Genomic DNA, 13,999 nt, shown 5'->3' on the forward strand with positions numbered 1-13,999 from the left:
ACAGACCTTAAAAAGTGTTAAAGTAAAGCAGTTTCTGTTCTTTCATCTCAGACATTGGTCTGCCAAGAAGCTCCTCAGCTGTTTGGACCCATGCTTTACATTACTGCCATCTTGTGGTTGCAGTTGACTATTGTTGCTGGAAGGTCCACGTATTGTCAAACTCTTTAAAAACTGTAGTGTGCCGGAGGATCCGGCCTTCGCGATCTAAGTGGGCCGGGTCCCCCGAAAGCCGGTTAGACCAGAAGTGAGCGACTGTGACGGTCTAGCCTTCAGAATTACGTCACGAGCTCTCTCGGCGGAGTGAAACTCGGCCGTCTGCTCCTTGCTGTCTAAAATATAACAGGACACTGTCGTAAATTCTCGACCATCTCACACTTCTGTTTAATCAGTTTTATGTTTGACGTTTATTCAGCTGTGTGAAAACATCGAGGAACCCTCCTGAGGAATTAATAAAGTTAATTTTAATCTAGTCTAATAACTTTGATCTCAGCCAAACCGATTTAATCAGGAACAAATAAAACACAGAAAAAGGCCAAACAATAACATGTTTGAAAACGATGTGTCGGGAGTTTGCAGTTCTCTTCGGCTCAGACATTTGAAGTTTACACAGCTACATTTTCACCTGAAATATGTTAAATGCTTATTTTGCGACGCAGAAAGAGTAATAAGAGTAATATTAAAACTAAGTAGCTGCAGTAGTAGTAGCCATTGTTGGAAACTGGAATTGGCTGGGCCAATCTGGGATATGGTTTTTCTGTTTTGTTGTCTGGGTGGAAAATCGGGAGAATTGTGGCTCTGGGAGATTTTAGGGAGGGGCACTGAAATTTGGGATTCTCCCGGAAAAATCGGGAGGGTTGGCATGTATGCTGACACAAGATGTGAGTGGGCGTTAAGGCGTCTGGGAAGGGATCTCAAAACTGGGTAATAGATGGCAGACAGTTGGTGTCATAAGCCCCGCCCTCTGCTCACAGTGGACATAGATGTCTTTTTTCACTCCTCTTTCAAACCATCTGTCCAAAATGTGAACACTGGCATCCTCGAAAGGGTGACCTTTGACCTTTAGATGAAAAATGTTTATTTTGTTCTGTTTGTAAGTCAACACTGATCTAGGAATCACAGAAGTACAAAAAGGCTCCTGACTGAAGAGATAAACCAGAGTTTTGTCTCCACATAACAGACAAGATTAAACTGTCTGTTATGTTTCAACACTTTGTTACGAGCAGCCTGTCACAAAAACACAGAACATGTTTGAATCTATGAAAAATGCCCTGAATGAAAACAGTTTGACAGTAATAAAAATGTCTTTTGAACCATTAAGGTGACTCCCAAAGACTTTTAGTGGAAAATGTGAAATATAGACTTGTGCAGCACTCTGCACACCTCCTCTTTCAAGCGTCTGTGAAGGTTCTCAGTCATCCAGGTCATCGTAGTCAAAGGAGTTTGCAAAGAAAAGCGTCTGGACTTGAAGCCACACTTCTCTCACAGCAACAAGTTCAGCTCACGAGTCAGATCCAACAAACCGTTAGAAACAGTGTGTCGGTGATCGATCAGGAGACTGATCAGGAGAATTAGTGATTGATCGCATGCTTCACAGATAAAACCAGTGTTGGGACTAACGCGTTACAGTAACGACGTTATTATTGTGGTAACTAGCACGGTAACTAGTTATTATGCCAAAATCAGGAACGCGTTACTCGTTACTGGGATTTAGATAGGCTCGTTATTCGTTACTTCGTGTGGCGCTATCGCGGAGCTTCCACAGATTCAATAACATTAGCAAGTGGTGGAGGCCAGCAGGTGGATGAGAGAAAGGGGAGGCAAGAGGAGAGACCCGAGGCGGCCGCCGGTCCGCGTGTCAGGTGAACTGAACTTCAGGTAAGAAGTTATGACCTGCAGTCTATCGGAGTCAGATATAAACCAAGTTTAGGTGGAGTATATTTTCGGTATGCTGACATTTTCGTACTGTGTGCTAGCTAGCATGACGGAGTTTCTATACAGCTGGGTGGGTGCTATGTTACTGATGTTGAACTTTATTTTGTTCATACGGTTAATTATTAGAGTTGCCAACCGTCCTGTAAAAAACAGAATCGTCTCATATTCAGAGAAAATATTACGTGTTTCGTACTGAGGTGAAAAGGAACACAGTTTGTCCCGGACTTCAGCTACAATGAAAAAGACACAAAGCTGAAGCTGCACAGCTGCCTCTTCTCCTCTCATTCTCTCCCCTCCCTCTCCTGTTTCTACTTCAATCATGAAACTGATCAATGATCAGCTGATCGGCTTTTCTCTCTTGTTTATTTATCGCCCACTTTGCGCCAGAAAGAGGAAACCAGCGGATGTCGCGCTAAACAACAGCAGCACGTTTAAGCTTGATCAGCTGTTGTTAGAATTTATTTAATATTAATTTCTAGTATCAGCTGATGTTTGCTGGAGCCACAGCTGTAAAGCTGCTGGTCATGATGTCGGTTTGGTTATCTGGTGAGAGGGAAACATGCAGATGAAACCAGGAGATGTCCTTACTGAATCATCAGAGCTGAACAGGTGATGGAGAAACAGGTTTACCTTTTAGGTGACATGGATGAGTTGAAGTTATGAACTGTTTCTGAGAGACAAATAACACCAGGATCCTTTTCTAAGTAGCTGACAGCTGGTAACTGTGCAGGGGCGGATGTAGCAAAGTGTTGCCAGGGGGCCAGGTAGGGCATTAACAGGGAAAGGGGGGGACAAGGAAATACTTTTCTTTATTATTCTCATTTAAAATGTCTCGCTTTTAAAAAAATAATTATCTGAGTCTTACAACAAACAATTGATAGATTGATACATATATACCATCAGAACAGTGTACATCACTGTCACAACAGTGTTTATTTTCATTCAAAGGCTTTATGATTTTTCCTATAATGGCGGGCCGGTCTCTAGTCAAAATGCCCGGGACGATTGTTTTGTCCCAGTCCAGCTCTGTATGCAGCTCATCTGCAGTCTGGTGTTACCTACATCTTCCTATTCAGAAGGCAGAATTTCCAAGTTCTGAGTACAATCAAAAGCACCACGACTGCAGTTTTTGTGTTGGATGTAAAAAGCAGGCTAGAATCATGGCGGCGGTCAACGACGGTCCAGGCGTGGGATTTCTCTCGTGGAAATGTGCACATTATTTTTTCCTTTCTATTGGTAGGTGGCACAGTGCACTTGTGGCAAGTAAGCAAGCTAGAAGACTGGCAGTCTTGCTGGGTATCCAGTTACGGAAGCAACACATTAACAAGAGAATTCTGAGTAAAACCAAAGTTACTTTCCCTAGTAACTAGTTACTCTGAAAGTAACGAGTAACTTGAAGTAACTGAGTTACTTTTTTATAGAAGTAACTAGTAATGTAACTAAGTTACTAAATTAAAGTAACTTACCCAACACTGGATAAAACTGATCATGAGGTGAGTGTGTGTGTTTCATAATTTTTTTGGTGACACTTCACAGACGGAACTGAATCCAGTTTTCTGTTCACTTTAAACAAAAACTCTGAGCATCAGCTTTAAAGAACTTATTACGGATGAAATTCAGATTATTTGAGGAGGAATTAGAAGCAGCTCATCAGCTGATTCTGTATTTATTGATTTATTTATTAAGCAAAGACAGTCAGTGGATTTTCATTCAGACTGGTTTCAGCTGGAAAATGTCACCAAATATTTACGTTGAAATTTTTCGTAGTTTTATTTCAGACTGACGATATAACGGTGATTCCTCTGTTACAGATTCTGTGGTCAGAACAAAGCAGAGCAGCAGAGGACAGCAAAGTGTGTTTGAGTCCAGCTTCATGAGGATTTAATGTGTTTGTCACAAAAAGTTCCAGTGTTATAAAGTTACTGCAGTTGTGTTGTGCTGCTTCCTCACTTGTCTGAGGTGGTCCGTTGCTGCATTCACTGGATGCAGCGTTTAAGGAACATCTGAATTTCAAACACAGTCTCTGATCTCTGGCTGAAGTTTCTTCCTCCCATCTGAGCTCACCGCAGTGTGAAGGTCGTATCGGGTCAGGTCTTGATTGTTGCTCTTTAAGGTTTTCATTCAACATGAACATTTTAACATTCAAACTATCAGTTACTCAGACTGTGCAGAGACAGATACTCGTGGAAGATGAAACTTAATCACGCAGAGATGTTAAAGCACTCGTGTCAGATTGTAAAGGAGAACAATGGAGAACATGTGAGGTGTGACGGATTTAAGACTGAGTATCGTGCTTTAACCAAGACGTCCGAACAATTCAAAGTTTCTGATGAAAGTCGTCTTCAACCCTTTAAATTGAACATGAACACTGAGACACTGGAGAACTAATGGATGTATTAAGTCTTTTTGATGAGGTTTCTGAAAGAGACTCAGGCGCAGGCCAGGGTCTTCCTTTAAGCGAAGAACAGTGCGTTTATTCACAGTGAACACAATCACCAAGTGGCTATATACAACGTGCAGGGGAAAGGGGTCCGGGTCGCCAGGGTCTGTGGGAAACAGGGTTAGGGGAAAAGGTGCTCCACACTTTCTGTACAAAAACTCCTCCTCCTCAGTCACTCCTCTCAGAATCCGGTTTCCAAAAATGATCTAAACACAAAAGGTCAGGTTAGCGGGATAATAACAAAGGGCTTTCCAGATACAGGTTGGCAGATACACAAGGTTGACTGACGCTGATAGCTCAACGATCCAGCGAAGACTAGTGCAGACTCACCATCTTAAGTAGTGCAGTACTCAGCTGGAATCAGCGGCCGGTGCGGTGATGAGAGCAGGTGTGTGGGCCAGCAGCGGGAGCCCGCAATGAGTGTCGCCGCGGCGAGAGAGAGAGCGAGAGAGCGAGAGGGGGAGAGAGCAAAAAACTACAAACATGTTGCCTAATAGAGGGTTGACCAGCGGGGCACAGGGACCATGACACTTTTTGAGTAATTGACCTGAGCTGAATCTGCCACAGTCATGCAGACGGCCCTCGTTTTACTTTATTGAAACACTTTATAAAAAACTCAATAATTCAGGTTTAATAAAGTTAACCAAAGGAATACATGTCTCACTTGTTGTAGAAGAGATGATTATCATTATTACATCATTACAAAAATGACGAGTGGAAGCAGTGAAAGTGGAACTGATGTGCTTTGTTGTTTTGCAGGAAAGTATCAGAACTGTTTTTCATGTTTTAAAGATCAACAAAAGTTGAAATTTGTGGAGAGAAATCGTTTTTGTCTTCCTTTCCCTGAAAGTTTCTCCTGTTTTTCAGAAAACTGAATGAAAATGATTTGTTGTTGTAGTGTTAACACTTTTACAAAATCTGTCAGCTGCAGATTTTTCCTTTTATAAGTTTTATATTCAGATCAATTTTGGCCTCAAAGTTTTTTTGTTTTTATTTTCATGTGACATCCTTAAATTTCTGATGAATCTTGTATTTTTTCAAAGACTTCAGAGAAATTCAAATGAAGCAAACAGCTGATTGACCCGTTTCACATGTCATCAGTTCATACAGCTCCTCTCTGTGGGGCTGATTACTGCTAAATAAAACGACTGAATGAACTGATAACACCAAAGCAAGTGGCTGATTACACGATTCTGTCAATTCTGTGACTGAAAAAGTGTCAGTATGAGTATAAGAGGAAAAGAAGTTTTAGAGTCTGTGCCTAATATCACCTGTTTGAAAATAGACCTCAGCTGTACAACCCCAAAATAAAGACAATTAAAAAGTACCTCTCTGCCTCTATCCTACAGTTAAAAAGCAGATTTAACAAAGTGAAAATGAGTTTTGTCCATATTCTGCATGAATCAAAGAAAGTTTAAAAGTTTCCCTTTAATTTTTGCTCGATGACACAATGACAGCACAGTCAATGCATCTCACCACGAAACTGGTTTTATTGTATAGTTTCAGTCATTATGCAAATGTCCTGGTTATACGATCGGGGAAACCTGCAGTCAGCTGAGACTGAAGATGAGTGACGAAATTTTTTCCTTCACAAAATGTCCAGATGAACAGAATCAACTTTTGGGGAAAACTGTTTTATTATTTGTTAGTCATAAAATGTAAGAATTACAATAAACTCTGTGAAGATGCAGCATTTATACACAGTGGGTCAGTGGATGAAGTGATGTAAGGAAACACATCATGATTAAAAGCACTGTGGGGTAATTTAATCGTAGCTCTGGCATTGCAGCAGTTACAGAGGAACCACATTTATCTTCCACTTACTGTATTTTAAAATAAACTCAGAGGTTTCCTGTTGATTCCTCTGTCCATCTCTTTGTGGACACTAACGTAGGCGTGTGGATTCAGTGATCAGAACTGTGTGTGATTTTATGGTAACGACAGGAATGTTTTAGCGTCTCACACAAAGTTTGCTTTAGGCCTACCAAAGTCGTCCCAGGCCTGCAGCACGAATAACTGTTGCAGGATTAGTAACTGTATCCCACGCTCTGGTAAAGTCTTCCACTCCTTGAGGCACCTGCAGGGAGAAAACATCACAGCAAGTGAGCAGACATCCTGATGAACAGAAGACTGCCATGATTCAAAACTCCATTCAGAACTAGTTTCTTATCAGATAGGGAAATAAAATGAGTCGCAAAGTGTAAAAGCAAAATTCCTCCGCCTGGGCTGCCTTGCACCTCTGCATATCTGTTTCAACGTGTGACTCCGCCCCTCCCTGGACAGTCGGGGATGAGTGCACTAACATGCCTGCAGGCTGCTGTTTTAATGAGCGTTTGATGGAAAATGACAATGGCAGAGCTTGTGCTCTCTCGAGTTACACGATAAGTGAGTAAATAGTAAATAATTTTCGAGTAAGTGTGTGTAAGTTTTTTTGATTGTGATATGTGATTAAATGAGGTTTTTATAATAAGTTTTTGATCCAATTTTCAAAACACTTTAAATGTGACCTGTTACATTTAAAAACTCCCCTTTAACAGGAAGAAACCTCCAACAGAACCAGGCTCACGGAGGGGCGGGGCCATCTGCCACCATGAGGGGAGTGAAAGAGCAGGAGACACAACATCCACATGAAGATCTCCTGTTTACATTCACAGTGCTGAATATTTTTTAAAGCTAAAGTTTAGTCAGTAGGAGATAGATGATGTTTTTACATTATGTTTCTCAAATGCATTCTCTGTTAATCTGAATCCAGTCAAAACCTGCTGAAATGGGATTCATCAGTAGAATTCAAATAAAGGGTCAAACAGGAAATGAGCTTCCAGCAGCACAGGTCTTGTTCTTTGCAAACAGATTCTGTATTTTCTGTTTAGAAAATCACTGAAGGGTCTACATGGTTCCACCCACCTGCTGCGACGCAGACACACCATATCGCAGCTCTGTGGCAAAGTGCTCACAGTTCCTCCAGATGCTGTGGTACGTTATGTTTCTGCCCACCCAGCTCCTGGCCTCTGTAACAATGACGTCGGCTGGGCGGGGTTCATGGGTGGAGTCCAGCCTGTTGTTGATTTGCCACCGGTCATTTCCCACCACAACCCTCAGACTCTCCTCCCTCACATCCCCCCTCTGAGTTATGACAGTGATGCTGTTGAAACCTGCAAACACATGAAGGATAAACTGGGATCAGAACTAAAGGCTTCATGATTGTATCCTTTAGAGTGAGCTATGAATCAGTTTCATGTGAATGTGTGATGTCATTTAAGCTGCTTCTTCTTCCAGACTGGGAGGAGTTAAGCTGTGGGAGGTGTTGTGACAGGTGTGTGTGGGACTTACTGGGCACGACCAAGTGAACCACAGAGCCATCACCAACATACACAGCCCAGTGCTGATAGCTCCCACGGAAGATCTCTATCAAGTCCCCGCGCTGAGGCCTCCGACCATTCTGTGATTTACAGACAGAGAAAATGTGTTTGAAGCTGACTGTGCTCAGTAACTGCAGCACATTGATGAGAGACTTCAAATTAAACAAACCAATCAATCAAAGCACAGCCATAGACAACAGAAGCAAACAGTTTTCTTACCATGTCAGTGGGTACTTCATCCACGGACCTCGAACTGCTTTGATGATGTTCAGAACCTGCAGGAAAAGATTTTATAAACCAAATCCATCCACAAACAGTATCAATCTAATAACACACACAGTATTAACACGATCAATCTTCTGTGTGTATTTACAGTCAGTAATAATGTTTGGGGTTACTGCCCTCACATGTGGGTGTAATCACTGAGATATGTCAACATTGTCTTGGCTGAATGTTAATAGAGCATCCTTAAAAATGATGATGATAATAAAACAGCAGTGTTGTTATATATGTGGCATCTTCCTTCAGAGCTTTAATGTTCACCTTTTGTTAAACCTGAATCAAACAGGTGTTTCTGGTATTTAGCTTTGTCACTGATATGTGGGCATCAAAGATCAGTGTTAGCAGAATATTTTAACTCAAAATTAAACATTTTGAATTTGTGGTGCACTTTACATGCAGTATAAAAGATGGATGTAGCCACTGATGTCACTCACTGGCTCTTGTTTTGAAGCCTGGAGTGTTTTTACTGTATGATCTGTGTGTTTCATAACCAGGTATGAAGAACATGGGGTGAATCTGACTGTGAACATGATTTTTGGGTGTTGCCTTGTAGTCAAACAACAGTTACCTGTTTTTTTTTTTTTATCCATTACAATCCTCTAAAATTATTATAATTTACAAAAACCTCATAAACTCATCACAAATGTGTTTATTGAAGTCAACATCAAAGGAGCCGAGGCCTTTTTCTCCTACACTTTAATGCAACTGTGAGTCTTAACACAAAGTGTTAAGACTCAGAGCAACTACGGACGAAAGTTTCGGCCTGTCTCAGCAATGCAAAGCCCCCAGCATCCAACATCACCATGGAGGAGAGGAAGGCACTCACATCACTTAGTGATGACAACAACATCATCATCCTTCCGGCAGACAAGGGTAGGTGCACTGTATTGCTTAACCAGAAAGACTATCATGAGAAGATTTTGTCACTACTCAGTGATGAAAATACTTATGAGCCCCTGAAACGAGACCCAGGAAGTGGCTACAGGAAGAGGGTGATAGACTGTCTGAAGCAGTTAGAACAAGACAAGGCTATCGACCGGACCTCATACCACAGGCTGTACCCAGGGGAGTCTACACCAAGTCTGTATGGTTTACCGAAAATACATAAGCAGGGTGCACCTTTAAGACCAATTGTCTGCATGATCAACTCTGTCACCTATAACATCTCCAAGTTTCTGGCTTCGATCCTCAACCCGCTGGTGGGCAGCTCTGAACACCACATCCAGAACACCCTGGATTTTGTTGAGAAGGTGAGAGATGTCGTTATGGAGGCAGATGAAACCATGGTCTCGTACAACGTTACATCTCTCTTCACTTGCATCCCAGTCACGGAAGCGTTGGAGGTAGTCCGTAAGAGATTACAGGATGACACCAACCTCAGCAACAGGACCACTCTCAGCATCGACCAAGTGTGTTTGCTTTTGGAATTGTGTCTTCATTCCACCTACTTCACATACAAGGGCAGTTCTACAGGCAGAAACATGGGTGTGCCATGGGCTCCCCAGTTTCACCCATCGTGGCCAATTTGTACATGGAAGAAGTGGAAAAGAGGGCTTTGCTATCCTACCCTGGAACACCACCTAGCCATTGGTTCAGATATGTGGATGACACCTGGGTGAAAATCAAATCTCAGGACGTACTACATTTCACGGATCACATTAACTCGGTGGACCGACACATCAAATTCACCAGGGAGGATATGAAAAGTGGCAGGTTAGCCTTCTTAGACTGTGAGATTTCCATCAGTAATGGGGGACATCTACAAGCTGACGGGTACCGTAAACCTACGCATACGGATCAGTATCTAAGGTTTGACTCTCATCATCCACTGGAGCACAAACTGGGTGTCATCAGGACGCTACAACACAGAGCGAACACCATCCCCACTGACACAGCGGCCAGGGAGGCAGAAGAACAGCACATCAAGAAGGCCCTGAGTAAATGTGGTTATCCCAGCTGGACTTTTGTCAAAGCTGGGAAGGCACCTAAAGAAAGCTCCAGTCGATCCAGGAGAGAAGGACAACCGCTGCCCAGGCGAAAACCTGTAGTGATCCCATATGTGTCAGGAGTATCGGAACAGTTGAGACGCATTTTTTCTAAACACCGGGTCTCTGTGGCTTTTAAACCCCAAAACACGCTGCGCCAAAAACTGGTCCACCCCAAGGATCGGGTCCCCCGACACAAACAGAGTAACATAGTGTACGCTGTTAAGTGCCAGGAGGATTGCCAGGATTTATACATCGGGGAAACCAAACAACCTCTAGCGAAGCGGATGGCACAACACAGAAGAGCAACCTCATCGGGCCAGGACTCTGCAGTCTATTTACACCTACAGGCCAGTGGACATTCTTTCAACGATGAGGATGTACACATCCTGGACAGGGAGGAACGCTGGTTTGAGCGTGGAGTCAAGGAGGCCATTTACGTGAAAAGGGAAAGACCATCTCTGAATCGAGGAGGGGGCCTAAGGGTACATCTTTCGCCATCTTACAATGCTGTGATTGCAGCCATTCCCCAACTCTCTGTGAATGGTACTCATGGCCATTGATCAGTGTTCTTTGATCAGTGGGTTTTGGTCAGTGATTGTTGATCAATGGTCATGGGAATTTGCATAATTATGATTAAGGAACTGACCTCCCAGCCCATTGTTCCTTCAGTGGGCTGGTTTCAGTCATTATGCAAATGTACTGTTTATAAGGTTTGGGGAAACCTGCAGACAGCTGAGACTGAAGAAGTCACTTGGATGAGTGACGAAACGTTTCTCCCACAAAACGCTACGTCCAGATGAACAGATTCAACTTTTGGAGATTAACACAAAGTGATGTGTCACCCCCTGTTGGCCAATAAAAAGAATGCAGGTTTTATGTTTCCACAGTTGCTTCACTTTTTAGACAGAAAGCTAAAATCAGCCTTTCACATGACTGTTATGAATATTTAACATCCTTTATTAAAAAAACATAATTACACCCTCATAGATGAAGAAGACATTGGCATCTCTTATTTTGAAAAATCTGCTTCATCTTTTAGCAATCTGCCATTTGACTGGACAGTTTGACTCTGTTTGTAATCAGACTGTGACCAATAAGAATCAGTCATGGGTCAGAGCTCCTCCCCTCTGCACCCAGCAGAGTTTCAGGGTTAAAGTGTGAAGGACTCACGAGATGTTGATGTCGATGTTGATGCTGTGCTTCCCATCACCAACTGAACTTGAGAACAGTGAACTACAGATGAGAGGAACTGCTGGGCTTTCTGGAAGAATTAAAATCCAGTTACACAAACACAAACTTCATTAATGACTCTGTTTATCTTCACAGCAGGATTTTTAGGACCGATGAAGCTGAATTTACATTTCAAGAAAGGCTAAAACTGTGAATATCCACAGACTTATATAAGAAACCTCTGCTGCAATATTAAAATAGGTGAGTCAGTAAATTATGTGACGTCAACAGTGACATAAGATAAGAAATGATATCTTTACTGTGCTTTTTACATTAAACACCAAAGAAGGTAAAGATCAAACCTGATGGGTTAAAATAAACCAGAATAAAATATTTTAATATGAATAAACTCATCTTTAGAGAAATATCCTTAGTTTGGTTATATACAGTGTATAACCGAGAAGACGTGCATTTCTTTACTGTCTCAGGTTACTTTCAGTTTTGTGTGACCCAGCGTGAACTGTGGCTGTTTCCTCTGTGGTTATGAAACTTGCCTAAAAACAAGCAACTGCTGTATTAAGGTCGCGTTCTCTGTATGTCAGGAAATGTTGGGGAGTCTTAGCAGCATGGAGGCCGTCGGCTTAAATGACAGTATAATTTAGCATGCCAGGCCAAAGGCACAGGATAAAAGTATTAATCAATATGATCTAATATTGAAAAGTAAAATAAACAAAAATATTAAAAAACAAACAAACTACTAGAGCACTTCTTTGTTCTCTCCTTGAATTCTGTCCTGAGTTTTTCTGAAGCTGTGACTTCAGCCTTTCTTTAACAGCACTGAGCTCTCCACCAATCACAGACACGGGGACTGCAGACAAACTCCATCTCTGATGAAAAGGATCATTGTTGAGGTCACAGGAATCAAACCTGCACCCTTGTTTTGGTGGCAGCTGCCCTGCTCTTTGGCTGAGTCTGGGACACCCTGTAGTGCGTTTGGCAGCAGCAGCAGTGTTTGTGTCAAACACCTCTGAGCTCTTTCAGGATCATTGACCAGATCAGAGTGAGAGATTCAGAAATGTACCTGAGACACAGTTTAATGAAGAACAAATCTGATTGTTCCTCCAGGTGACAGTTAGAGGACAAAGAAGGAAAGCTGTCACATTATTTTCTCTTTCTTTAATGGAGTTTCGCTCCTGTGGTTGGCGGTTATGATGTCGGTGCTGCTGTGTTTGCTGCTCAGCACCGGGTCAGTAAAGAGGACCCGCCTCATATCATCCTCCGCGCGCACACGTTACTCGTTAACGGAACACGAACACGCCGACGTCATTCTCGCGCTCCAGGTTTAAATCCTGTCTCACTGAGTGTTTCATGATAAACCTGGAAACAAACATAAAAGTCTGCAGAGCCTCTGTTTTATGAGCTTCTTCATTTTTCCATAACTGAGATTTTTTTATTTCTTAAATTTTTTTTTTAAGTTTCTTCTCACTGACAAAAAGATTAAAAATAAAACTTTCACTCACGCAAACCTCACCTCGCTGCAAGATGCAAACATGAATTCAAACTCGAGTTTGATTTTGGAAATATCTTATATATATCTATAAGCCGGTCAGACCTCGTGCAGCTGATCTAATGATTAATGATTATTGTAAATTTGAAGTCAATCACGTGCGCGTTTTAAATGATAATAATAGGAACTGAAAAAACAATAAAGAGTAAAGTTTAGTTCACTGACCTGTTGATGCTGCTGCTGCAGGTGAAACCGAGAGTCAGAGTAACGTTTCGAGCAGCGGAGGATGAGGCAGTACCGGAAGTCTGTTTGTAGCTGTAGGAAAGCGCGCGTGTCCGTGTAAAGAGCGATAACTGTGCCACGCTATAATATGTAAAACAGACAAACACAAACACAAAACGTTCATCCGTGCAAACAATGTTTCAGTGTCTCTTTTTTCAGCGAGAATACATTTTGTGTCTTTTTCTGTCACTCGGGATTTTCTTCTAGTTTAATCTGGACAAAAACGGTGAAACATTCGAGCTGAAACACCGCAGGCTCCGTGTCTCCATCCACGTGATGTCACGCATTTCACCAGTGACTGTCTCCGTGGACTTGGAGGCAGCTCGTGCTCCAGGTTCAAACGCCTTCATTAAAAGTCTTGTGTTTAAGGCTTTGAAACATTTAAAAGACCAAAATGTTCAAGAAAAATAAATATTTCATATCTGAGGCGCATGTGTCAAACACGCTGTTGTACTCAGAGTCAGATCCCTCAGCTTTCAGATTTGATTATTTTTATTGTACAAAAGTCAAACTCAGACTGTTACTGAGGGCACAGAGGGGGTTTCTGTGGAGCAGATCCGGTGATGCAGAGGACACAGACTGACTGTGAAACTCAGCTTTTATTACTTTTCTTTCTAACGTTAAAGAATCATTTACACAAACTGGAGGAGATGACAGGAACAGCAGGCAGGTGTGGGAACAGCTGTGTCCACATGGTTTATGTCCACGCAGACGGTTAAAGACACCGAGACACTTCCTCTTCTTCACTTCACCCACTCACTGCATCAGTGTTCTTACCCCTATTTGTTCATTCATATTTGGTGTTTGCTTTTAATACTCTAAGTTATTTTATTAGGTATGTTGTATTCTTGTAGAGCACTTTGGTCAACGCTCCTGTTGTAATTAAATGTGCTATATAAATAATTAAACTATTAAACCCCTGAGGTGCGTCTCTGACGTCTTGTGTGCGGCGCGGTTTTGCTCTCCTGCATCCATGTTTCCAAGAGTCACGTCTCTATACAACACATCTATGATTGAATGATAGATCTGAGCAGTTTCC

General features: G+C 42.1%; 1 protein-coding gene across 1 annotated transcript; it reads right to left on the reverse strand.

The window, feature by feature from the left end:
- Nucleotides 1-5,987: 5,987 nt before the first annotated feature.
- On the reverse strand, nt 5,988-13,146 carry LOC100702261 (HRAS-like suppressor 3). Its single transcript, XM_013270883.2, has 6 exons — nt 12,904-13,146; nt 11,172-11,262; nt 7,951-8,006; nt 7,703-7,811; nt 7,277-7,524; nt 5,988-6,449 (listed from the first exon to the last, which is right to left on the reverse strand). Exons 2-6 carry the CDS (start codon nt 11,206-11,208, stop codon nt 6,354-6,356), a joined length of 546 nt encoding a protein of 181 aa, XP_013126337.1. The 5' UTR covers nt 11,209-11,262; nt 12,904-13,146; the 3' UTR covers nt 5,988-6,353.
- Nucleotides 13,147-13,999: the final 853 nt, after the last annotated feature.

The sequence above is a fragment of the Oreochromis niloticus genome, linkage group LG12 (assembly GCF_001858045.2).
Source record: "Oreochromis niloticus isolate F11D_XX linkage group LG12, O_niloticus_UMD_NMBU, whole genome shotgun sequence".
In the NCBI taxonomy this organism is placed as follows: Eukaryota; Metazoa; Chordata; class Actinopteri; order Cichliformes; family Cichlidae; genus Oreochromis; species Oreochromis niloticus.

Coding starts and splice junctions, on each gene's coding strand:
- LOC100702261 (XM_013270883.2), bottom strand. CDS start 11,208: ATGGGAAGCACAGCATCAACATCGACATCAACATCTC. Junction 7,812..7,950: donor ATGAAGTACCCACTGACATG/GTAAGAAAACTG, acceptor TGTAAATCACAG/AATGGTCGGAGGCCTCAGCG. Junction 7,525..7,702: donor GGTTCACTTGGTCGTGCCCA/GTAAGTCCCACA, acceptor ATGTGTTTGCAG/GTTTCAACAGCATCACTGTC.